The sequence below is a fragment of the Dermacentor silvarum genome, chromosome 10 (genome assembly GCF_013339745.2).
Source record: "Dermacentor silvarum isolate Dsil-2018 chromosome 10, BIME_Dsil_1.4, whole genome shotgun sequence".
Lineage (NCBI taxonomy): Eukaryota > Metazoa > Arthropoda > Arachnida > Ixodida > Ixodidae > Dermacentor > Dermacentor silvarum.
In genome coordinates, this window is record NC_051163.1 from 153,848,842 (window position 1) to 153,875,976 (window position 27,135).

Sequence of the window (27,135 nt, forward strand, 5' to 3'; positions counted from 1 at the left end):
GCCCGCGCTGCCCTTTCTTATTACGCAGCTGACGACGACCGTATCGCCGGGCGAGAGGTTAGCGGGAAATTTGAATTCCTGTATCTTTGGAGCGTCTGGAAGGACAAGCGCCCGGGGTTACTTCAATCCTCGGCTACTTAGCTGGAGCAAAAAGTCGAATAAAATGAAATCATATATTATTTTCGGCACGAACTGTCAGGGAACACGGTCAGAAAGTCACAATCGGCTTGACGGAGGACTTAGCCCCGTAAACATGGCAAGTGGGGCCTGCGAATGCGTACGGTTTTGAAGTCATGGAAGTAAACAATTTATTCGAATCAGCGCAATGTTTTGATTAATCAGCCATCAACGCTGGTAAGCTACAATGGTATTATACTCTTGTTTTCTCCGTAGCATTAAATAGGACTAAACTTAACCTATATACGGCTTGTTTTTCGCACGTGCCTAATCTTTCCTGCTTACCCGTATACGCATAATTAAATCCTTTTAATGACAGACATAACTCTTGTGACCTGGATAAACAACATCGCTTCCATTTCCAAAACATACATGCACAAGTACGTCTGCATCGCAAAAATATCGGAGAAAGACGTCGTACCTGAAGCACGGGTGAAGCCACCTGTAGACGCGAGCAGAAGAAACTGCGCGATAAAACGCACCCGAACTTCGTAACGAAGCATGACAAGTTCTGTACAAGAGAGCTCGAGCTGCACTCTACAAAACCGGCATTTCGAGTGAGCGCAGTGGGCGCGGAAGCGTAGACTAGGCGCGGAACTTCGAAAGCGAAACAGAACGGACAAGTGCCGCCACCCGACGGAGACTGGAGGAAGTATGACTGGCGCCAAGGACGAAACCCTTCGAAAGCAGCCTATGTCGTCCTCTGTGGGCACAGAGGTGGCACTGAGGCCCAAAGAACATTGCAGTTCTTAAGAGAGGCCAGTCATGATAACATCGCGATGCTATGACGTTCCCATTAATTTAATTAATGTGATTGCTGTTATTGTAATCAAAAATGAATTTTTCGAGAAGTACGAAAAGTGTGCCCCGTTCCATTATTTCAGTCCCGCGTGTATCGCGCTATATTCGCTAATTAGCGATATAGCAACTGGCCAGGAGGCCCACCCTTTATATCCCTTGATTAGATCGATTTGAAGGACACTCTACCATTGACGACGAGCGGTGCCGTGAAGCTGTCGCTGCCGAAAGGGTTGCTCGCCGCGCAAGTGTAGTTGCCCACGTCTTCGGGTTGGAGGCCAGCGATGCGCAACGTGACGCTACTCTTGGAGTGCGCAGACGACGCAGACACCCGGCCGCTGTCCTTCAGAGCAGTGCCGTCTTTGTGCCACGAAAGGGTGTACGGTCCGGCCGTGCCTTTCCGGACGACGCAGGATACAATTATCTCGTCGCCCAAGCCGACTTCGGCTGGGAAGGAGAATTCCAAGAGTCTCGGAGGACCTGGGCACATCGGAGGTCGGTTTAACTTAGCTTTGCAAGAACGCCACAAGACCGACACAAAGTTGCCGCCGGCTTACCGTTTTCGCCTGCCGAAAACTCCAACGCGCTGCTCAAAAATATCCAAAGAGACAAAGATAGCGGTACCATCTTGCAGGAAGGTTAACGAACCTGCTTGGTTCAGAGAAGTGGAGTAACTTCTGGCGTGTACTGGGAGAGCACAAGGAATAACTGGACTGCAGACGTACGGCGCTGGGATAAATGGGCGCAGAAAACGACGCGGCGGAGAACAGCTCAAAGTTGGGAACCGCTGGAGCGTGGACAAGTACCGCCACCTAGTGTCTGATTCAAACACTGTGTTTAACTGGAGCGCGCGCTCGCGTGAAGAGGGCGGTTCGTCAGCCCTGACATGCCTATCGCTAGGAGTCCTTAATGCACACACGCACTCTAATGCTGTGCGTATGAATACGTGTCATTATTGAAGGTCCCTTACATATCGCGTTGCGTAAGGGATCAGCGCGGAAGCGTGGGTAACGCTACCCAAGCGTGGGGGACCCAAGCGTGGTCGGACCCAAACAGCCGGGCAAGAACGCAATGGGCCTATACAATGTAGTTCGGGTTTTTGCATAGCCCAGGTTGCTTGGTTACGCTGTTTCTAATACTCTCAATTTCTAAAACCAAGCGCACCGCCAATTCGCGTAGGAGCAGACTTCATCCAAGGCCCTGTCTGACAGTCTCCCTGTTGGCGTATACGCCACCTTTCTTTTTCTTTTCTATCTTTGCCAAGTTAGCCGGAGGTGCTGTCTCTCCCGCTGGCTACGACTAGCAACGTCCCAGTATTTGCGTGCACAGACGGCGAATGAATGCTCAGAAATGTCTGAAAGCACGAGCGCGTTCGGAGGTGTAAGTTATTCGCCAGAAATGTTTGCGGGCGACAAGAAATCTTCCGAGGATCAATTTTCCCCAGAAAGGCGCGGAGTACGAAAAACTGGATGCAGTGTCACCAACCGTACCCCGAGTACGAGAATAACATAAGCCACCAGTCGAAAGCCTACAGAGCGTGCGTCTTGTAGTTTCTCTCTTCGCTCGTTTTCGTGGCTTCTTCCGATCCGAATAGAACCACTTTCAGCGTCAACCCAAACCGACCGCCACGCGGAATTCATTTCTCAAGCCAGATATAAGCCGAGGAAAAAGGTGCCGCTCAGTGTAGTTTTGCTCAGTTATGTCAACTTGGCAGTGTTCCGCTATACTCAGCAGTTCCTCACGCGTGTTTATGAAGGGAATTGGAATAGGGTGGAAGTAGTACGGCGCTCAGCCGTACTACTTCCGCCCTGTTTGCAACTACTGTTTGCAAACGGCGCGCGCAAATCTCGGAGGCCATAGCTCGTTCTATGGCAGACTCGGTATAACATTGCTCGTGCGCCGGTTATAATGATCGCGCTGTCTTTCTTCGCAGAAGCTGATCGCTCTTCACCGGCGAAGCCGAGCCTCTGTCATGCGTACGCCCGAACTGTGTTATTTCACATAGAGAAAGGTCGTCAGTGTGCATCTTCGAGCGTTGACGTGCTGGCAGTAGACATGCGCTTATTATAGATGGTAACTTGCGTTTCCATATTACAGGTCTCGGAGCAAAAAAAAAAAAAATACAGTCAAACGCCTTTATAACGAACTGCTTGAGACCTGCAATATTATCCTTCGTTATACTATAATTTTCTCCGACATATATACACGTTCGCCAAGTGCGTCGCTATAGCGCACTGCCGTTAGCGCTAACGCAGAGCTCAGCTCAGCTCAGTGTCACCGGTGAAGTGCAGTCGCGGCACCACTTCGTGGCGTTCGTTGCATACAGAAACAAACCAGCAGTCGGTAGTGCCTTATTTCCATTTCTTGTACAGTCAAATTCGTTATATTGAACTTCGTTGTAGAAGTGTTCGCAATACACACGAAAGATAGGAATCCGACCGACATATAATCATCCCCTCGTTACACAGATCCTTGTAGAAGCCGTTCAACATCGGAGATTCGCCACCAAACGTTGTGGCAAGAAACTTATGGTTTACCGGAGGTGCTACTAAACCAAAGCGGCTTGTCAGATTGCTTCTTTTTTTTTTTCGTGGATAACACGCCATTCCCCTCCCTTCCTTAAAAAAAAAATGTTGTTTCACTATGTCACCAGAAGAGACGAAAGTTTCGACGGAAACAAGGATATAAAAATTCACAAGGTCTCTTATGCTATCCCTAACATGACTTGAAGGCGAAAGCCCAAATGCCCATGCATTAAAGACGGACACATGACGTACACATCCCCCTTAATTCGCTTAGTCATCCCTCTTAATTCCAAAGGTCGAGGGTTGCGCTCACACCCAAGGTCGAGGGTTCGAGCGCCTTAATTCACTCTATCTTAATTAACTATGCTTTAACTTCGCCTTCATTAACACTAAAAATTAGGGCGAGTGTTTGTAGCCTTTTTGTACCTCTCGTGTCGTCGACGCGTTTCCGCTCAAGGTCGACTGACTCACGAGACATATAAGGCTTTCGCCTTAAACAACAACCCGTCATACACATGGGACACAGCCGAGAGACGAGGAACGTCCGCGTCGGCCCGCTGCCGATGTCCATGCCCAATTTGTTCCCGTCTTCTAATAGCCACGTCCATACCTGTAACGGCTAAGAATGCGGAGAAGCTGTCGCTGCCAGCCGCGTTGCGGGCCACGCAGGTGTAGTTCCCGCTGTCCTGGGCCGAGACGTCCACGATCGTGAGCGTAGACGCTGGGCCGCCCTTGTTCGGTGACACCGCTGTCCTCGGCGAACCGGACGACGAAAGCGGACGGCCGTCTTTCAGCCAGGAGAGCTCGAAAGGACCGGCGCTTCCTTTAGCGATCACGCATCCCACGAGAGCCGTTTCTCCCGGGGAAATGTCGGCGGGAAATTTGAATTCTCGTATCTTGGGCGGACCTGGAACGTGAGAGCGACGTGTTTCTTCTCTCACTTTCCCCCTTAATTGACATGACGCGAAACAAGGGTGCGAGCGATGATGACTAACGAGGTAAACTTCTCGACGTTCGCAAAGCAACTTTCATGCTGGGGCTTCCGTTTGATAATGATTATTCACCGAAACTGCAAATCAATCGCTCGTTAGTGATAGAAGCTGAGTAGGAAGTACATGTTTGAACTAGTGTATTAGCCAAATGCACGCGTTTGATCATGGCTATAATGGTGACTAGATTTAGCGCAATGAAACGTTTTTCTTCTCTATAAGTGCATTATGTATAAGCAGTCGGATCTATGCAAGGAAGTACGCAACTTCACAGTACCTGTGGGGAGCCTTGAGCCGTGCGTCAATGCAATGGCCCAACTCATCAGTACCCAACAATGGAGTACCTCCCGGGTAAACGCCACCCAGCCGTTTCCAAAGGAGGGTCGAACAGCGGTTGGCGCGGGCCGCGTTTCATCCATTTCATGCGCCTCTTCTTGACTGTATGAGCGAGGGTCGTCTCTTCAGGTCTTGCGCGCTTCGCGAAGCTGCGTGTGCAGCGAAATCCAACCGGCTGGACAACTAGCGCCGCCCTTTGGCGCCTACGAGAACTACGAAAGGCGGGAAACTGCAAGTTGAAGAAAGCGAGAAAAATCAGTTCTGAAATTGCTTACGCTCAAGTTCACAGGACGAATGTGCCACAGTATACTTTGCGGCATACGAAATGCTGGGTTATTTGGTACACGTGAACTACCTCGCCAAGGTTGCCAGTCCCCAAGCTTTGCTTGTGGCAAGACGTGACCTAACACCGTGTGACAGTGCCGTGCAAGCCGTCTTTGGTACTCTAAATATATCAACAAGATGGTATGTATACACCGGAAAAGTAGGTTCTCACCAATGAGCGTAGCATCGACATATGGCTTTGTGGCTAGTTAGTGGCGAGAACGCTTTGACATGGCAGCTTTTAATACAGGCAAGTGCATCTAATATGCCGCCGTGTGCAAGCGTTGCGCCGGAGTTCAAGACGCCACGTACGTACATCAGGACGGAATACAGATTTAAGTAGGCCGAACATGCGTAGCGACGCCGACACCATTGTAGCCTGTGATAAGCAATACGCGCACCAATGCGCGGTCATATGTCTATAAGGCGCAGAGGTGCACAAAAAGGAATCAAGGAATCATTCCTGCGCCCGAAGAGTACACGAGCGCTATATGCGCGTTGCCATCACGACATAGTTCCGAATGCCAAAATGGGTTGGGCGACTTATACTGGAGTCTGGGTACGCAGGCATTCTCGTGGTACTCGGCTGTCGAAACGCGGCTGTGTATAACGAACCTGGAATGAACACGACAGGAATCGAACCCGCGTCAACGTGTGTGAACATGAGAAAGTCGCTTAGATAGCGACGGAAGCACGCGCGTGTGCTGCTAAATTTGCTACCTATCGTGGACCGCGAATAAAATCGCATGGTAAGCATAGCAGGAAGTCCAAACACCTCCGCGGTCGTGGCGTCCAGTACACCTTGGCCTTAGTGGTTCAACATTATTCGGTACGTTGACGGCCAACACCTCAAGTGACCGCCTATTTGAAGAGCATTAAAGCCTCTTGTAGGGCGTCAGGAAAACTAGAAACTCTATCGTAGCGACGACGGAAGCGGCCAGATGCAGCGATGTAAACCCACTTGCAAAACTCCTGTTGCAGTCAAGACTGTGTTGTTGTTGGTTCCCGATGCTTCGGGCGTTATTGGCGACGAAGTGCAGTTTTCTCGCGACAACGCATCAGGCGGCGGTTGCGCGCAGAACGTGGCCGTCTTAAAGCTTGACCTTTCTATAAATCTCGTGAAGAATGAAGTTCTGTGTCAGCTAGGAACATCTAGTGACTTTTTAGAAGCGCTCAAAACCACAAAATCAAAATGGGTCCCCGTATTCTCGCGCGAGTATAATTAAAGATCAACACACTGATGGGCTCCTCATACCTTTCACGGCGAGGTAAGCGGAGAATTCGTCGCTTCCGGCCGCGTTCCGAGCGACGCAGGTGTAGTTTCCGCTGTCTTCGGCCGCCAGGTCTACTATGCTGAGCGCCGACAAAGGTCCTCCCTTGTGCGATGCCACCGTCAGGGTCGCCGTAGGCTGCACGGGCAGTCCGTCCTTGCGCCAGGTCAGTTCGAAGGGACCCTGTGCTTCCCTTTTTCACGACGCAGTTCACGGCGACCGTGTCACCGGGAGAAAGGTTAGCCGGAAATTTAAACTCCTTGATCGTTGGTGGGTCTGGAACGAAGCCGTTCATCGACGTTTTGCGTCACTGAAACCCGTATTTGCAAAACACGCCTCGACTCGACGACTTCTTTTCCTCAAATACACCGAATAGGGAAGCCTATGTTGCGTTGCATGTAGGCTCCCATATTAGAGTGACCTAGAATATGGGAGAGTGTCCAAAGCGCCGGACCTTTTTGTAATGTGTCCTTTTTGTGTGAACTCCCGCGCCGCGGCGCTGCTGTACCGGACCCGTGCGCTTTCTCCGCTGCGGAAGCCGCACCAAGGCGGCGGGCGTTTGCTACGAGCCTGATATTTTGGTTTCTATTAGCCAACATCGCAATAATTTGGGATATATTAAGTAGTACGTCACCGCAAGCTAATACCGCAGTGACTCACCGCACAGAGAACGCGTTTGCCGGCTGTGAATACGGGTATTTTGTCTATTTCCTTCTAGCTCGCTTGGTCCGCGCTTACGCGGCTGTTTGAGTAACGCATTCCACGCGCTTACTTCATTTAGTTATGCGTGGAATGAGCAACGTGAACGTGCTGCAGAAGAAAATAAGCGGGAGATCGCGATGACAACCAGGAGAACGTGGAAGATATGGCTAGCTCATGCTAACGCTTTTACACCCTATCGTTGCCTTTCTTTTATTTCATGCATTCGATTTGTTTTATAAGACTACTGTTTCTTTATTAAGGCGAAATCCTTAACAGGCTCTTGGGAATCGTAATGTGTCCGTCGGTGGGGCCGCAGTACCAAAAATAAATGCAAACCGCGTAATTCTCGCGTCTCGTTCACTTGGTATAAATTCCAAAGTATAGCGTGGAAAGGCACAAATGTGTGACTAAGATGACTGATGGGTCATGGCATTAGTAACTTGACATACTTGCATTCACGTCGCGATTAACGGCAACAATATCACGTGTGGTGCAAACCCGCATTTTTCGGCCAGAAATCCCTCTGACGGTGTGCGTGTGACGATAAGACCGTGTTGAATGGCAATCTCGATCTCAGTGTGTCGAACTTGCTCATATATCATGAAGAACTGAGAGCACAGGTAAAGGGTAACAATAGTAATGATAATTTCTGGAGTTTTACATCCAAAATCACAATATGGCTAATTTCGACCGCCAGGGTTTCTTTAACGCGCACCTATATCTATGTACACGGGTGTTTTATACATTTCGGCTCCATCGAAATGTAGGCCGCCGTGGCCGGGAATCGAACCCGCGTCTTGGAGTTTAGCAGTACAATTAACCTACCAAAGCCACTAAGCTACCACGGCGTGTAGGTAAAGGGTACGCGAGAAATATACGGCGGCAAAAAACAAGACAAACCAAAATAAATGAAATGCTAACAGTGCAACATTGCGTACGTGCGTCTCATTTCATAATTACGAGCGAACGTCAGAAAACGGAAACGTGATGCTTTACGGATGTGCAACTCGTCTTTCGCCTTCTTGTATTGCAAGAGCGCAAACACTAAGCGAATTTCAACGTGAAAGTAACTTTAGGAATATTTATTGCGTATGCTCGCTAGTTCGTACACAGCAAATATACGTACTGATAAATAATGACGTACTTGTAGTTACATAATGAAAGAGGCAACTAATCACCACAACATAAACTTCTCATGTTTTACTGATTGAAGGTAAATATTTTAGGGATATGTAGAATAAATAGCGATATTTCTAGTGCATCAAAGAGTGTAGTTTTCACGACGATTTTCCACTTAATATAATGCAAGCCCAAACATCATTACGCGCCATGAATGCTTGTTAGTTTATGTAAAACATCACACGTTAAACAATCACTATTATATCATGAGAAGTTATATGTTGGTAATTTCAGAGAGGATTCACGGATTAATAAAGCAAGGCTATTGCTGCAATAACTTTTGCACAAGAAATTAGTAAATAGCTAGGCCAGTAGTAGCTGTCTATTCATTTCAATGTAGAAAATATATATTTGTTCACCTTTTTTTTTATGTTTGTTTACCTATTGGCTGGAATGGCTTTTCTTTGTCTGAATTTGAATCCAGCTTCGCTCACGGTGAACCTTAAGGTACATCGTACGCGAAGTTTGTATTGAAGAGATAGCGTACAGCAAGAATTGTTCGTGTAGGATATCTCTGAAGCGAAATTGGCCAACAATATTGCGGCGTTAAGACCGTCTCTGCTCCTTCTCTTGTTTCCCTTACACCTTCTCACTGCGCTCTGTTTATGATAAAGTATTGTCGAGGCTAAAAAATTCATGAATGAATAGATATGCATATGGCTCTAAACTACTACCGACCGTGAGTGAAAAGCGCGTAGTGGTGAGCGAAGCGGTCACTGCACGCACGTAAGTATTTCATTTGACTTCGCGAGTAATTTACTTTTTTCGTTACTCTTATTCTTACAAGCATGGCGCTATTGCCCTCGTGCCCATCTTTTTTTACGTTCTTTCCTTGCGCGGACTGATTTAGCGCGTCTCTACGCACGCACAGTTACCATAATACCGTTCCCGAACTCTAGCACCGGAGCTAGGCCGCGCTGATGAGTTTGATACGTTAGTTTTTGCATTATCTTGCTGCCCAAGCACAAAGAAACGCTCAAAGATGGGTAAGCTCCATGCAGCACCACACTGTTGAAGTTAAATAGAGTTTAAGTGCTTTTCGTGGAAAATGAACGCAAAAAACTACAGCGCGTAGCAGACGACCCTCGCTTCCCGCGCGCTTCGCGAGCGCGAAAAGCCCACGGGTCCGGAGCAGCAGCGGCGCGGCGCGGCAGTTCACAGAAAAAGGCCCTCACTGGAGCCGGCGCTTTGGACACTCTCCCATATTCTAGGTCACTCTACCCATACACCGAACTGAAGTTAGCGCCACCACTCGGCTGAAGTTGTCACTTCAAATCCGCTACGCCCCGATGCGATTCCTACGATAAGAAATAGCCTGGCAAACGCCCCTGAACTCCAGTGCCTTAGATTATATCCCGGGTTTGCCTAAATACGAAACTATAGCTCAATAATGGCCTCGGAGCCTCGGAGTGAATGTACGAGTCGAGAGGTAGCCGTGCACTCGACCTTATCGAATTGGAGTCGAGGCGAGTTTGTGACCGTGACAGGGATCCTCAACGCAGTGCATTCTCTACAGTTCCCTAAGACTCGCTGTTGAAGTGTGTTGACGAGCGCATATATAGACTTCAGACTCTGCCCAGGCGGCGCTGCGGAAAAACCCGCCACCAGCGCCCCCATCGCAGCCTTGGCGCAAACTGAGTAGTGCAAAGAGAGCTGTCCGCAAGCGAAGCTGCATAGGCCACAATGGAGGGCCCTCTTTCGGTTGTGTTGAGGCACGGTTTCCTAAAAATCAAGGACCTGGAAAGCTTCTTCCGCCCATCCACGCTTCGGAAAGGGAGCAGAGCGAAGTACGTGTACAATGTAAAATAAGTTTCAGGTGTTATTTCGGCGCGCTTCAACTCGCAAGTACAGCGAGCATCGTACAACGTCGAGTTCGAGGCAAGCACTCCGATGTCCGTTCTCTAGCGCCTAAATGTGTTAAATTTGGGTACGTACATAATGTCAAAGCGATGAAGTACATATATGATTAAGTCAGTTAACTATGTAGCTTACGGTCAGTGGTACAAAGCTCGCTTTATCAGTGGCGAACGGCCCTGGCGACCTTCGCCTTTTCAGTTGCGTTCTCGCTTCAGCTCTCGCTTCCTGGGCGTTCGAGCGTGTTATCGCGCATCTTCGAATGTTCTCTTCACGGTTGTCTTCCCGTTTGTATTTACTGCAAATGGAGATTTCATTTTTCCAAGGCAGCAAACAGCCTGCGAACATAACGAAAGTAAGCTTCCTACAGTGCCTGCGCGAAGCATATTCCTGTCTCGCGGGAGCTACAGCACCGCTCAGTACCCTTGAATTTTTAGCAGACGCTTAAAACAACACACGCGCACAAATGAATGTAAATAAACGTGACATTTTTTTTTTTCTACACACGTGCGTTACTTCGCAATTACTCATCCAGTGCTCCCACAGCAACTTTATTGCTCAGATTAAAAAAAAAAAAATGCAGTCAAGAGGGCTCAGTGCATTGCGAAACGTGCTTGTATCGGAAAAGCCGAAACTAGAAATGAGCTCGCGATACCACAATGCGCTAGAACACGATTTTGAATTAATAAAGGAACCAAAATGTTTGGTTAAACTGACCTGCCAAATCTCTCCGTTCCACTTGCTGAGTCAAGCGGAGGCGCACGTGTGTAAACAGGTAGAAATATCGATGGCACATACGCAGGATGGTTCACAACAATGTTTATTCTGTTGCCAACGAAGGAGCGGCTGCAGATTCTTTAGTTTTCGCTTGGTTGCCATAGTCCCTCGTCAGGGCTACGCAACACAATTACAGCAGACCAACATTATCACACTTTCTCATGTGAGCGGCTGTGTTGTGGAGAATGCGAGTAATTCGCTCACCCAACACGCGAACGGCCCGTATCCAGCGCTCTCGCCTTTCTCCTTCATACGACCGGGATAGAAATCGGTAAAACTGAACGTTGTTATTCAGTCCTTCACGTTCATGGCAATTAACAACGCAACAGTAACGTCGATTGCGGCGTTTCTTCGTAGCGCGCGGAGCTGTCGCGGTTGCGGTCGTGCTCGCCATCGTCAACAAGAACTTTATGGCAGTTCGGCGGCGCGTCCGATTAGCGGAGAAATTCATAGCTCTCATTCTGAGTGTTAAATGCGCAAAACATTCGCAATATGAATCAAAATTAAGTTAAATCGTTGTTTCGCACTCGCTAGCTGCTTAGGCAACTTAGCAAGGGGTCGGACTTTGCACTACTCAATCATTACCTCTTCGCACCGGCAGGTGGCGCTACGCGTCTTGCAAAACTCCAGAGTCTGACGTCTATATATAGTGCAAGAAGGTGTCCTCACAGGCTCGGAACTTCGTGAACTGTGTTTGTAAATTGGGTGTCGAACGCTCGAGTGCATGGTAAACCAACATCGCCATGGAACGTACTAAACTCGTACAATAATTGTGGACGTTGTGCTTCTAGTATAGATGGCATGAACTATAGCATTTTTGAGTAAACCTCTACAGCCAACGCATATTCAAGTTCACTTCAGTTGCGCAAAAGTATCTGCAACATAATTTTTGAAATCTGCAAATGGCGCGCTTGTTAATGGTTTCAGATAACAAGTTCTCTCATAAAATATCAGTATTTATATTTTCCCGTTACATTTGCAGTTTAGTACGTCAATAGTGTAGTATATGATCCACGGAGTAAGAGCTGCATTAACAATTTGAAGGTAATTGCTAATATAAAGATACGCCGGTAACATACCTGAACATTCCACTGAGTGCTTTGTTGACGAAGCAATAAGAAAGCCGATGATGCAATGACTCAGCAGTGCACCTTGGAACATGATTGCAGTATTTCACGAAGACGCCAAGGCGATTCTTTGAGGAAGCGAGCAGCGCGATACGTCTATCGGGAACGACAGACATGGATGGCACTGAAACATCGCATATTTGCGGAAGCTGGGCTTCAAGCAACTCTGACCGGTGGACAACTAGCGCCGCTTGTCGGCAGTATCCCAAACCGTCAAAAAAAGAGCGCGCTAAATTTGAATCTAGTTTGGCGCAGACGAAAGAGCGAGCTTCTTGTAAAGGCTAGGACGTGCGATAGAAATACATGATTCCAATAGCAAACTAGGTGGCACAACGCGGCTACAATATTTGGACGGAGAGACAGATAAATAAACGAAAATAGGAAGGCGTAGAGACACTGATTAAAGTAAGCATAACTTTGCTTAGCTTTTCATCGGCGCTCCTTCATATGCGAAGCGTCAACACCCAAAGGGTTCACGCGAAGACGTGAGGTGATCAACAGGTGGTGAACAAGGGAAGCGTCAGCCTGGAGCCTTGAATGAACGGCACAAACGCACAAGGCGCCACTCGTGAAAGATAGCGCTTTGTGTGTCGGTACATATGCCTTTCAGACCGATGTGTTATGACGGAAAAATCTCAGGATGTACGAAATTACGGTCACCAGGTTGATGCAAATTCTGAGCACGGAAATAAGGCAAGGACGAGAGGGGCAGTTTACGTTCTTCTCGCCTTTGTCTTGTTTCCGGGCTGTGAATTCGCATCATGAGAAGGTGGGCCCGAACCGGTATCTAGAAATAAAGCGCGTAGCGATCGCCTACAGTAGAAAAATCATGTACAGCTATTGTCACAAGTTCACAACAGTCACAACAGTTTCTTTTTTTTTTATTTATTCAGCAACCATAAATGACACAGATAACTTAAAGCCTGCGTCTGAGAATGTAAGACAGTCTGTGACCATATATGCACATCGACAGGCATTCGCCACCGCTGTTATAGCGAAGTATGGCGCGTATTGTTTGTTTGTTTGTTTGTTTGTTTGTTTGTACGCTTCCTTCTGTGCTTGTTGCGTATTTTTGTATCTGTTTCAGTCGCTGATACGTATACAGCCGAAAGAATAAAACCTAGCGTAAGAGTTGTCGTATATGTGAGCCATTCCCTCGAATAATCAGCCCCGTCTCCAAACTGCGAGAGCTAGCCCGTTAGTCAGTATAGGCATCGAGAGCAATTCGCTTCTGGAAAGGCTAGATGCGTGATAGAGACTTTGTTTAGAGCAACGGCGTTCGTATCGTTTGCCTTGGCCACGTGGCTGCATGCTTCATGTATGAAGTTGGTGGTCGTACAATAGCATGGACGCAGCTGTTAGACAACACAAGGGTAGCAATTCTGGCGAAAGTAATCCGTCTTGTTGTAAACCATCGTGCGAACGTCATCGTGCAGGCAGACAGTGAACAAGACATGTACGCGCGTTGGGTGATATGAAGGAAAGCCGCGATTTTGTTTAAAGCCATCAACTACTTTCTTTGGCTGAACTAGAGTTCTATAGCAGCAATGTTTCAGCACGAGAGATACATTTCAAAAAGGATTCGGTGATGTTCCGGCATTCACCACATTTGCGATGGTCCTGTTGCTGAAGAAAGTACCGTATAGACTCGTGTAAGAGCCGCACAACCGAACCGAGCCGCAAGCAGCTCGGTTCGGCCACGTGCGCTGCCGGGTTATCGATACATCAGTATATCCCGCTATATATGCTTATTCGAGGCGCTGCATTACCGTCATTTCTTGAAAATCAGTCCGGCTCCCTGTCGCTGCTACAGTGGCGGCCCTACAGAATGGCAGCACCGCTTCCATAACTATGTCGTGACATATACCCCCACAAACCATCAAGAATTCTGCGGGACGTCTATAATTCCTTTAAGTATACCACAAATTCCGGCTGAGTGATGTCGGAATAGCAATTTGTCGTGCATTGATGATTGAGGCCTATAGGCTGGATGTCCCTTCAAAGCGCAGATGCACTTTATGAAGCACATCTCAAAGGTGCCGAGTGGAACCGTCCAATCTTGTTCAAATCTATTAAGTGTGGCTGCTATACTGTTCTTTTTAGTAACGCCGCAGTGGGGATAGTATAAAATTGGTGACGTAGGATGCAGAGCTCGTTACAGCACAGACTGAAGTCAAGGCGCACTTTTGTCAATAATACCAGAACTTATATAATAATAGGAAGCAGTTTAATACGTTGCAAATGTTCATCAAAACACCATCACGTTTGAATCGAAAAAGAAAGGGCTTAAGGAAAAGTATATTGTACTTAGATTTCAGTTATTGTTATGACCCATCAGTAAGAACGGCACACCAGTAGATGGTTCCGAAACATATATTTGCCTGCCGTGTCGTGCAATGGTATTCATTTCCAAGTTATTTCGTAGCTTTAAAAACACCATTGTCAGTCAGACGTATCTGCCGATCAAGTACGTCGGCGGCTAATTAGAAGGATAACTAACCTCAAGTGATTCAACACCATCATCACCTAGTAAAAACGAAGCATTTACTCAGCACAAGTTTGAACTATGTGTGGATTAATTTTACCTCGCGCGGTTCCGAATTTCTCACGCTGCTGAAAAAGCCACGGCCGCGGAAAAAAAAAAAAAGAAAAGAAATACCTGGCACGCGCAATCCCGCGTTTTGATCAAGCCACCTCGTCCAGCAAATATTCGTAGGATCAGGGCCACTTTGCGTCTCCTCGCGCGGAAGACTGATAATCCCGGCTGAATCATGATATTTACGGTTTCGAATCATTGTTGGAGTCTTTCGTCGAACGCCTTCATAACGAAGTGCTTGGGGCTTCCGAAATCATTCGTTATAACAGGTCACTTCGTTGTAAAGGTCACGCACAGCACACCTCACAATAGAACCGGGACAGGCTTATCCATTCGTTATACAGGTCATTTCGTTGTAGAGGCGTTCGTTGTAGAGACGCCCGACTGTATTTACCTTCGCGCAATGACCCCGAAGTAGGGTCATATATAAGGACAAAATTTACCTTGCACGACTAGCGCCGCCGTGAAGCTGTCGCTGCCGAAGGCGTTGCTCGCTACGCAGGTGTAGTTGCCAACATCTTCGGGGCGCAGGTCGGCAATCATGATAGCCGCCGTGCCTTTGAACTGGGCTGACACGGAGACACGATCGCTCTTCTCCAGTGCTTTGCCGTCCTTGAGCCACGTCATGCGATGCGGGCCCGTCGCCGCATTTCTGACCGCGCAGCTAACGAGTATCTGTTCGCCCAGCGTGGATTCAGGCGGGAATGCGAACTCCCTGAGCTTCGGTGATGCTGCAGAGATCAGACGGAGGAGAGGACCGGCACAGTGTGGGGTGTACCGAAAGCGAGCGCTGTGTTATGCAGAAACGAAACTTGTTTCGGGCTTACCGCCTGGTCCAGCCGTGGAGTGTTCGATGAAAAGTAGCGTCAGAATGAACGCGAGAGTCATTCCCGTCCGATGTATCTTCAGCTGAGCGAGCGACTTGCCAGAAGTTAGCGCTGCCGTATCCATCGTGGGCTAGTGAGCGGACAGGCCCGCGTACGCATGTGGCCGGGAGCAAAATAAGCCGCGAGGCGGACAACTAGCGGCACCTTACGGCTAATATAGGAACTACTTTGAGTTCAAGTTCGGATGGAGGGAATGTCAATTCGCGCTTGAAGGGCTGCGCGGAAATTGTGCTTAACTGCTTCAACCGAAAGCATTCAAGTGAGAAACGGTCGAACTCGAAATGTGAAGCCACGCTTATGTTTACGTAGCTTGGCTATTAGGCATAAAATCGACACTTCTGAGCAATGCAGACGCGGTAAAATCAGTATGCGGTATGATACAGACCTGTATCATACTGATTTTCTACACCCGTAAAGGTATATAAAAGAAATCCCATAGTGTGTACCCGTGACTGCGAGGTGCGCGGAGTACCGATCGCTCCCAGCCGAATTCCGGGCCACGCACGTGTAGTTGCCGCTGTCCCGAGCCGAAACGTCCACGATAGTGAGCGTTGAGACGGGGCCTCCCTTCTGTGACGTCACTGCAAGGCTCGCTGTGGGCTCCAAGGGCCGGCCGTCCTTCTGCCACGACAGTTCGAAGGGGCCCGCACTGCCCTTTTTGATCACACAAATGACGGCCACCGTGTCTCCCGGTGATAGGTTAGCGGGAAATTTGAATTCGTTTATCTTCGGGGCGTCTGGAAGGACAAGCGCCGGTGGTTACGCGAGATCAGGACGATTTCGACGCGATAGAGCGCAATGTTGGTTTTAGCTTTTACGTAGCGCTCAGTACATGCTACCGTTGGCATACATTACGTCCGCTAGTTATTTCCGTTACTAATAGGAGATATAATCTCGAGGATGTATGTGCCGTAGAGCATTTACTTTTGTAGATTACTTTTAAATCTCTGAAAGATTTTGTAACCTGACCACATCTAATGCAAAACCCTACTGGTTGGGGTATTTGAGGTACCGTAACTAAATAAAAAATATGAGCGAGAGACGTTTCGGGACGTTCTCCTGAACTATACGCACACGTCTAAGGTTTGCACATCAGGTGAACTCACTCGAATAGTCAGGCACGAGCGCTGGCAATTAACACAATAGCCAAGATCAAGACAATATGTCGATAAACTTATGTCACGACTGGCGTAACGTTTCCGTCTGTGCAAAGACTAGGAGACGAAAAGAACTCTGCCATACCTGAAGAGCGAGAATGAACACTTGCCGACGCGATGATGACAAACTCGGCGATGCAGCACGTCAGAACACCGTAACGGATCATGCTGCGTCTGAAACTCACAAAACAGCGCAGCAGCGAAATAGAAGCCGAGCTTCAACTGAGCGCATCAGAGCCTCAAGTGTAGAAGAGGGGTAACAGCCCTCGGAGTACCGGGCCGGAGAATTCACTTTCAAGCGCCCCGCGGACAAGTTGCGCCACCTGCCGGCTTCCCGTCAAGTTAGGAGTGGCGCGAAAGACAAACAGGACGGAAATCGCTTTCGTGTGGCGTTGCCTACAAAACCTTGTTACCTGCACCACCTGTGAGACCAATGTGAATGGGTTCACTAAGGCACAAGCGCGGAAACTGAAGAGTCGTAGGCAAGGGCGTAGCCAACGGGGGCACACCGGGCACGTGATCCACCCCCTAAAAAAATGCCTGCCCGTGCCAGTGATCGTCGGTACTAATGGTTTCAATTTGACGCTGTCCTAATTAGTACTTCCGCTGTTACTAAAATGAATCGCATGACGAGCTCTGTAAACGTGTAAGCGCGCAAGCGCTTCAATGGCACCAGTCACATTTACTGTAGTTTGGAAGCTGTTCAGAACGCAGGGCTGTGTGTTATATGTTGCGCTAACCAGTGTAGCGCTCGTATAACACAGCTCGGGATTTTAAAAAGCCGGGCCCACTTTACCATGAACGACGAGGGATGCCGTGAAACTGTCGCTGCCGAAAGCGTTGCTCGCGGCGCACGTGTAGTTGCCCACATCTTCGGGTTGGAGGCCGGCGATGCGCAGCGTCGAGCTGCTCTTGGAGCTAGTGGACGACACCGACACGCGTCGTCCGCTACCTTCCAATGAGACGCCGTCTTTCTGCCACGTGATGCGATACGGTCCTGCCGTAGCTTTCCTCACAACGCACGGGACTATGATTTCATCTCCCAGACCGACTTCAGCGGGGAATGCGAACTCCAGGAGCCTCGGAGGGCCTGAAAAACATCGGCGAAAGTGAATCGTCTTGTAAGGAAAGCCGCGACGCAGGAGTGGACCATTCGGACAGTTGAAGGCCGCTCTCACCGGCTTCGCTTGCTGTGGATGCCGTCGTGATCGTCAGGAAGATCACGTGTAGCCACCGACGTCCGTTCATCGTCGAAAGGATGTTGGCGTTCCTCTGTACGACACGTTCACGGCACCGCTGGTGGCCCCACTTCTGCTGAGCTAACAGCGCAACTGACTCGCGCGTCGATAGTAGAAATTGCGGGATGGTGCAAGTCGCTGGAAGGCTGGACGACTACCGACACCTGGTGGCCGACTCGGACACTACAAGTTTAAAGCCTCGGAAGGCGTGCGTTTCGCTTTTTCGTCCAACGGCGAGTGGTTTGTGGAGCGCGCCGTTTCAAATCGGTATAGCACGGTACGGTGGTGGCCTTGTTAGAATTCCTCATAGTTAACAGTTTCTAAATGCAAGGATATATTGCTGCAGTAGCCGCAGATTATTCGGAATCAGCGAGACAACGGCGTTATTGGCGCTCTGCAGTGTATCAAAGCCGAGTTCCGGTGCTAATTATCGTGCGTTCAGGAAAAAGAGAAAATTGCCGGAAGAGAGATAATTAAGGAGCGCATTTGTTCATCTGTGGATGAATTCGATAAAATGATGCGAGGAAACTCGACGCGTGAAGATCCAAAGAAAAACAAAAGAAAGCAACCCGCGCGATATATATATATATATCAAAAGATAAAACACACTTCTCACTAGAACTCTTGTGTAGGTCAGTTACCGGCGAAACAAGAACAAATAAAAGACATTATTCGATTGCTCGTCGTAGTTTGTACTGCAACTTTGCGCAGTTTACTACAGGACCACTTTCTATCATGTTAAGCCGGGTAAATGTGAATTTACGAATGCTGCTTAGAGCTATGTAAGCAGTGGCCAACTTGGACTTGCGCTCCCGGCATAGCTTGCCTGTTGCGGCAAACGGTTTGCTATACAGAAATCTGCCCGGTGCAACTGGTCTTGTTCTTTTTGGAAATCGGTACCGGCACACACACCTTTTAAAGCGAGAATACCTCGCTAACAAGACCAGACGTCACTAAATGTGACCATGGACGTCCCACTATTTGAAAGCAGGTGCGGGAGTGATACGACTTTGCCCGCTCGACATATACAGTCGAACCCGGATATATCGAATCCACATATAACGAATTATTGTGTATAACGAACAGCAGTAAAATCCCCTTGCAATATTTTGTATCATTTTTTAATTTTATATATCGAATTACTACATATCAAACTTTTTTGGGGATCCCCTTCAGATTCGATATATCCATCTTCGACTGTAATCAAATGAGCGGCAAATGCCAAGAAATACATGTGTAGTAGACGCGCCCTCAGTCGCGCTTTCAGAGCAGGCAGTTTTGCAAGCCGTCATTTCCTTGAATTGCTTGATCGAATGCCTGGATCTTCCATGTGCTCACAGCTTGTCAAGAATTTACGTGTAATTGCAGGCAGCCTCTGCGAAACGAGAAGGGGGAGGACGGGAGGCGAGGGCAGTAAAGGGGTGAGAAATGGGCGCCGCATGCCAGCGGTGTGGACTGGGTGCGGTGTCAGAGAGAGAGTTTGATACGACTGCGAGATTTATAGCGTTATCGCTTCAGCAACTCGGAGAAACGTCGAAGCGTATAATTTCGCCGCATTAATACGCTCCGCGATACAAGCGATCTTTCCGCGTGTATGGACACAAGTGTCCATGCGCAAACGGTTCAAGACGCCGTCCGATTCAAATGACGGCTGCACGCCCCTCCGGCACGCGCTGCATCGCTCATCCCAGCTCCAAAAGATAACGTGTCAGGAACGGGCGTTACCGTTAACGACGAGCGGCGCCGTGAAGCTGTCGCTGCCGAACGCATTTCTGGCCGTGCAGGTGTAGTTGCCCACGTCTTCCGGTTCGAGGCTGGCGATGAGCAGAGTGGCGCTGCCCTTGGTTTGCGACGACGTCGAGACGCGCTCGGTCTCCACGACTTCGCGACCGTCCTTCTGCCAGGCGATGGAGTAGGAGTCCGCGGGCGATCCCTTCTTGACGGAGCACAGGACGATCACTTCTTCGCCCAGAGCGATTTCCGGAGGGAACGAGAACCTCCTGATCGACGGAGGTGCTGAAAGCGAGGCCCGGCGAACGACAAAATTTCGTTCACCGATAACGCCGAGCTGTGCTTGGTTCGTGCGAGGAAGGAAGCTTACCGTTTGCCGTAGCGACGCGCATAGTCGAAGTGAGTAGAGCGATCGACAGGTAGAAGTTGAAGCCCATCGTAGGACGAGCGTTCATATCTCGGCGCGCAAACTTGCTGTCTGCAACTGCGATGGGCTCTGCGAGCGCTGCCTAAAATTGCCGCGAAGGAGCGCAGTCAGGACTAGTGGACAACTAGCGCCGCGTGGTGGGCATGCGAACAGATACGTGCGAGACAGCATGGCCTCCGAGATTTGCGAGCGCCGACCGGCACAAATCTCGGAGGCAATGGAGACAAGTTGGTTTCGATGTGCTATAAGGTGCGCTCTCACAAAATCGTACACGAAACACGGTCCATATATCGTTGGGGAAATATACCATGCCGATTTCGTGACAACGTATCAAAGAAGGTTGCTTCTCGCGTTACGTGCATCGTTTTCTTGTCATGCGTAGCAGCGTAGGCGCGCGAGAAAAATCATTGTTGTTCCATTCCTTGATTATTTCGCCCGATTCAAGCCTACGTATAACACTACTCGTATCAGGCAGGTCATAATGCAAATCGACGCCACGTAAGATACACTATATACGCATCACAACTGCAATGAGACACACCCGGTTAATGTACGTTACTGGAAAACGAAATCCGGTGTTCGTGAGCGAAAGGCAGCGCTCGCGCCCCTCAGCAGCCTGCCCCGAGGCATAGATGTGCGTTTATATAAAAGCGCGGAGGGCCCTCCTCACCTAGAAATTGCTGTAATGGCATGGCTTACGTATCGTCCACAAGCCAACGCCAATTTGATCTGTTCGCGTAGCCTAGCAACTCTTCTCTCGTCTCGTTCCTGGGCATAGCCGCCACAGGTGAATGTCCGCTGTAAGTGCTAGAGCAGCACGCTTTGGAATGTTTACGGGGTGTTCACGTGGTGGGCCTCATGTCCAGCGGCGGAAGGTGTTAGGGCCGTCCCAGCCCGTGCTCTCGACGCTTCGAAAATTCGTGGCGTCTTGCAAACTTTGTTGAGGTGCTGCACAGCGCTGAGCCAGTCAGTGTACATGTAGACCACACTAATGCTCTTCAGGAAAATGTTAACGGCGCATGCTGGAAGTGGCTATCAGTTTTACACGGGGCGCATGTTCGGCGTGTGACAATGTGTGCTGAACAGTCTCAGACGAGTAAGAAGTAATATGCATTGTTAGTATGGTCAGATTGACTGTCTTATTATCCTTGTCCAATAACATGCCGCATGGGTACAACAAAAGTATGCACACCGACTATAATAGTTGGATGCATTGAAAATGAGTGAAAAGAGAAAGAAAGCAATTAGTCAGCGCCTTTCCGTAGACCGTCTGCTTCACGCCGTGCACAACAAGCTGTAATCAGTAGGCGATAATGCAAATTGATGCCACGTTATATACACAATATACGCACAGGCGTTGAGTCCTTGAGCGCTTTGAAAGAAAACCCTTGCACGGCGTTCTGCTCTGGGCAGAATAGGTTTCCAGTAATAGCACACCGGTGCTATAGCGTCAAATCAGTTTTTCGTGTTTCAAACTACAAGTGCTTGTGCAGTACCCTTATCTAGTTGTGTTTGTGGGCCAACTCGCGATTGTTATTTAAATGTGTTTCACCTGAAATTAGAAGCGGCAATGTCAGTACGTCCGTGCCAGCGGCGCTCGTAGCCGAGCAGGTGTAGTTGCCGATGTCCTCGACTTGCACGCTGTCGATGCTCAAGGCAGTGCTCGTCGCCTTGACGGTGACGACCACACGGTCGGAGTTGTAGACCGGTTTGCCCTCTTTGTGCCACGTCAGCGTGTACGGCCCCACGGACCCCTTCTTCACGAAGCACGTCGCCACGGTTTCTTCGCCCAACGAAAGTTCGTTCGGAAAGCCAGAGCTCTGTAACCTCGGCGCTCCTGTAATGTGGTGTTTGCAGTTACTTCTCTGTGGACCAGCATATCGTCATTCATTAATCACTATTTACCGCTTCAAACTTGCACGCAACTCCTGATGTCCTGAAATGTGTACGCTCACCGTGTACAGTGTCCTAGATAATTATTCTGCGCATCGCCTTACACTATTATTTGGCTGTCCTGCCAGCTAAGGGGATGTTCAGGCTTTCGAAAATACTTGGCGCACATAAGGCGATCTAAACGGCTCTCTTGATTAGATCACAATAATTAATACAAGAAAGGCGTTCTAGTAAACAGTTACAGCAGTTGATCGGCTTTGTCAGCCTAGTAGTGATGCGAACGCACCTCTATACCTCGACGTGACATGCAATTTCAGTTCTGATATTAGTTCGGATTACAGCGTTTTAACGTACGTCTTACGGGCAGCTACTATATATAGAAAGTTTCGAACAATGTCAAATTTGAATAACCACGTCTAATTAACGGCAGTCGACTGTATCATAGAATTGTCGGTCGTGTAACTCTCCACTAGGCAACACGTATAAAAGAGCGCTGTAATGTTTTACTGCGGGGTGCCAATAAAAGAACAGATGCGCCTGCGTGATGCAACTTCTCGACGCTTACCTTGCATTTGAAGCGAACCTAGAGGCGATGCGATTATCAGGCATAGCGTCGTGTACACACCCTGGACCAGCGACATCTTGCAGCACGGATCACACTTGCACCAAACCAAATCAGCCGCGCTCAAGTCTGGCTGTGCTGCTGCGAGCAGCGTGAAGCCGGACGTCTTGCTAGAGAGAGAGAGAGACGTTCAAAACCGCCTATGGGCGGACGACTAGCGACACCTCATGCCGCTTTCCGCAACTTGTACCTCAAGCCATGGCCATTTGAAATTCGACCGAATTCGCATTCGCATTCCCTGTTGCCTCCGATGATGCCAACTGTATCCCTAGATCTAGGATTGTCAAAGCCAACTTAGGGGTTTGGATGTTTTTGAAGCGATATCGAGAGATTTTCGAAAGAGGCTGACAGATGTTCGTATATAGTTCCCAAGGACGGATACATACAGTTGGCACAGTATTTTGCAATAATTCAATTCCCACTATTTTTTCTTACCAATGTCGTGCGCTGGGTCGCTCTCGTTATCGTTGACATCGGCAACTTGGCGTGACGAATATGATAAACGATTGATCCTTAGAAAATGCGACCTGTGTAATGGTTTAGTTATAATACAAACTGCATTAGGAAACAAAAACAGAGGGTGACTGGTTCCCATTTTTATTCGGTATTTTGGCGAACGCTGCGTTCAGGATAGTGTACGGTAGTGTATTCGTATATTTTGCCTTGTCAGAAAGGAGAGCCAAAACTTTTCAGTCACAACCGCCCTCTAGAAGCTCGGCAGAATTGCGCTCGAACAACGGTGTCAGTGGACTGAAATTCGCACCGGAGCCTTTCAGAAAATTTCAGGGCTTGTCGTGTTGAATGCTGCCATCAAAAATGTGTTGTCAGTCTGAAATCAATGCGAGAAATTGGACTGTTGATAGGCGCTTCAAAGCAGGTAAATGCGCAGGAAAACAATTCAAGGTATATTTGCAATGTGCGTTGATATCAGCACTTTTCTTTTTCTTGTCACCGCCTATGATGAGTTGGTGTCAATGCCACTTCACGAAGAGTCTTCTACATGGAAATTTTGTATAGGAGTTCCAAAACTGAGTGCGCATTAAAACATATAGGTGAGAAAATGAATATATTTCAGTTTTTTTTTTTTTCATGGCCTTGACATCAAGGGGCGATTACAAAATAACATGTGCCAGCTCGGAAAATTTTAAGGTAATAACAAGCGCCGGCTTCTTGAAGTACGCGAACAATGAAACGAGACTGCAGAGCTGACGGGCACGTTCGAGTTGCTTTATAATACCTTTTGCGCGCGCACGAGCTATCGCGGTAAATATCACTGTCCTCATTCCCGCAGACAAAAAACAACAGAAGAAGACAAAAAAAAAAAAAAAAGCATGCTTCGACGTTGGTGGTAAACGCCAACAGCGCAAACAATCTCGTGCATATTGTTACGGAGCAGTTGGGTATATATATGGTAACTATGAACAAAGACGACGATATGGCGAAAAGAGCGTGCGGCTGGTTCGGGCAACCATCTTGTGTACGCAGTGTTGCTGCAAGTTGTATATACTTTAGTAGAGCTCCAAGTTGGGCTAGTTGGTTGACATATGCATGGCATATTTTACCATGTATATACTTGTACATACTTGTAAATACACCTACGCTTCACTAATTCTGCCCCGTGGCATTTGGTGGAGGTGCGGGGTAGAATTAGTGAAGCGTAGGTGTATTTACAAGTATTACAATATTTTCATAATCAAAGCACGTCCTTAGAGAGCCAGAAGCGTTTTAGACATTTGTTAATCAGCATCTTCACTCAGTCAAGCGGGAAGTGTAGTCACAGACAAATGGATGCAACGCGTGGGCGCAAATATCGCGCCGCTGAAGCAGATGTGGCGGCACAGCTTCTTGCTGTGACGTCATTCAAGTTGACGCGCCATTCCAAAACAGTCCCCGGTGCAGCGCCAAAAATGAGCCCACATCTACCACGGCTCATTGGTACCGCTGTACGTTTGATAAGACATCAGTGATAGCGCTGACGTCATCGTCATCTGCGACCTGGGGGTGGGGATAACTGTTTTCGTTCGGGGAACCACGAGACCAACTAAACTCGCGTCAAAGGGCACTATGGCGAGCCAGCAATCACATTGTTATGTCAAAAACATTAGCCAAGTCACGTTCTAAGCCGTACCTGTTACAGCGAGGAACGCGGAGAAGCTGTCATTGCCGGCCGCGTTTCGTGCCATGCAGGTGTAGTTCCCGCTGTCTGCGGCGGACACGTCCACGATGGTAAGCGTAGACACAGGGCCGCCCTTATGTGACATCACTGAGAGCCTCGACGACGAATGGTGTGCCAAAGGCAGATCGTCCTTCTTCCATGACAGCTCCAACGGACCAGCGCTTCCCTTCGAGACTATGCACCCCACGTGAGCAGTGTCTCCGGGAGACAGGCTGGCGGGAAAATTGAACTCCTGTATTTTGGGAATGTCTGGAAGGGAACGCGCGGTAGTTATTTACCTCTCACTGTCTTTTTTTCCAGCGACGGAAATTTAGTTGGGAGAAGAAAGAGAATGCATCCCGGAGTGCTGTACAAAGGAACGATACGTTCCAGTCGTATTTCTGAAGTATCTTACCGAGGCATCAACGGTGGTAAAACGACTGTGAAGCTAAGATCTACGGCGTTTGGTTCGATAGCTTATGAAGGAGTCTCGCGCAGTCGTACTACAAAGAAATTACAAAAGCTCAATAACGTGTTTATCTTTTTTTTTTAATTTAAACTGTTCACACAATACGTTGCGGCTATAACGTGATTACCGTCGCCTGATGAAATATATAAAGCGTTATAACGTAATTATTATCGTATAAATGTGATTACCGTCGACGTCGGGTTGTCACAGCATGATTCGATCGGCGTATCGAAAAAAAAGAAAGCACAGTCGTACCTGAAGAAAGACTTGAACTGACCACCATTGCAACAATGAAGACCAAACCCTGCATGGCGTCACGGGCAAGCATTTCCGAAACGCTCCGATCAGGTCCCAAGAGTCAAGACTGTCGAGCTACACGCAGCCACTCATCGCCACCGAGAAGGAATACACCAGAGCTAGGAGCGCAAACAGAACGCAAGCAGCAGATGACTTTTGGGTGAACAGTGGACAAGTAGCGCCACCTGCCTGTGTTGATACCAACCACAAATGGCGCGAAAAAGTGAAACGTGCGAACCAGTTGAGGGTAATGGTACGTACTCGTAGTGTCGCGTCAGCGCAATGTTGAAATGCGCTGTGTCAGAGGAATCTAATGCCCATTGCGCGTACAACCTCATGGAGAAATATGTGGAGAGAAGGGCAAGAATGATCCAGAAATAGGCCGCGAAGGCGCTATGTCAGGCGAATGCGGTCCGCTTATGAGGGGGAAATACAAAGAAAATGGGGGGATAAGAATAAAAACAAGTATGTAAAACGTCCACACAGCGGCGCGCATCGCAATAAGCCTACAATATTTTCCAGCCTACACACTGCTGGAAACGAACCAGCGCCAGCTAGCAGCCTCTAGAGCACGCATCCGTCATGATCACTGTGCTAACATACTTATTTTTTTTATCAGTGGCACAGGCGGGAGGCGGTCCAGTCTGTCGATACCGCTAAAGATCAATTCTTTCATTCCTTCATTCCACTGACCAGCAAGGAATGGAACACCAGTCCTAATTTCAGAGCAATCTTTGTTTTAAAGTGCACTTGAACATTATATTGCGTGATTTATCTTCAACATTTGCTTGTAGTTGAGAAAACACGATGAGCGTCCTGCTCATTAAAATGAGCAGGACGCCATCAAATTACCGTTGATGATGAGGGCTGCCGTCACGGTGTCGGTCCCGAAGTCGTTGCTGGCGGCGCACGTGTAGTTGCCGACGTCTTCGGCGCGGAGGCTGGAGATGCGTAGGGCCGCGCTGGTCTTTGATCGGGCTGCGATGGAGACGCGTTCGCTCTCTTGTATCTCCCTGCCGTCTTTCAGCCACGTGATGCGGTAAGGCCCTACGGTGCCCTTCTTCACGAAGCAGCCGACCAGTATCTCTTCACCCAGAGCCACTTCAGAGGGGAATACTAAATCCCGCAGACCGGGAGGACCTGGGAATGCGTGCTCTTCGTTCACGTACGGTCTGTTTGCAGCCCCGAGTAAAGTTATACCGACAACCATAGATCGCTTACCGGTCTCGCTTGCCCAGCATAATCCAGCGAGAATAATCAACCCGCAGATCGCATCTAAGATCCGCATGTTCTTGAATAAACTTCTCGCTTTGTAGCAACGGGAACGCACCGGTGAACGTTGACACACCAGAGGGACACTGTCAGTGCCGAATCGTGTGACTGCACGGCGACGCTTTGGCTGACGGGGAATCAAGCAGCGTAAAAAAAAGTTTCAGTTGAGTACTCCTGGCAGCGTTAGATAGCCTACATACGGGACTACTACAGCGGGCCGCGTATGTAGGCTCCCTAGGCAGTGTGGACAGCTAGGGCCACCTCGTGGATAAGACTTCAACTACGTCCGGCGCAAATTTGAAAACCCACTCGGCAGGTGATTTACTTTTGTT

The 27,135-nt window shown here is 48.7% G+C and overlaps 1 protein-coding gene across 1 annotated transcript; it reads right to left on the minus strand.

Annotated features, from left to right (window-relative positions):
• Window positions 1-1,138: 1,138 nt before the first annotated feature.
• Window positions 1,139-26,772, minus strand: LOC119431935 (hemicentin-1). The gene is made up of 10 exons (XM_049658114.1): window positions 26,753-26,772; window positions 26,384-26,703; window positions 24,739-25,035; window positions 21,648-21,932; window positions 19,663-19,953; window positions 17,496-17,789; window positions 15,989-16,279; window positions 15,099-15,386; window positions 4,111-4,407; window positions 1,139-1,455 (listed from the first exon to the last, which is right to left on the minus strand). Exons 1-10 carry the CDS (start codon window positions 26,770-26,772, stop codon window positions 1,139-1,141), a joined length of 2,700 nt encoding a protein of 899 aa, XP_049514071.1.
• Window positions 26,773-27,135: the final 363 nt, after the last annotated feature.

Excerpts from the sequence above, each read along its gene's own strand:
- LOC119431935 (XM_049658114.1), bottom strand. The coding sequence starts at position 26,772 with ATGCTGGGCAAGCGAGACCG. Across the intron at positions 21,933-24,738 it reads CGCGTTCCTCGCTGTAACAG|GAGCGCCGAGGTTACAGAGC; the intron begins GTACGGCTTAGA and ends ACCACATTACAG. Across the intron at positions 15,387-15,988 it reads CGCGCACCTCGCAGTCACGG|CATCACCGAAGCTCAGGGAG; the intron begins GTACACACTATG and ends TGATCTCTGCAG.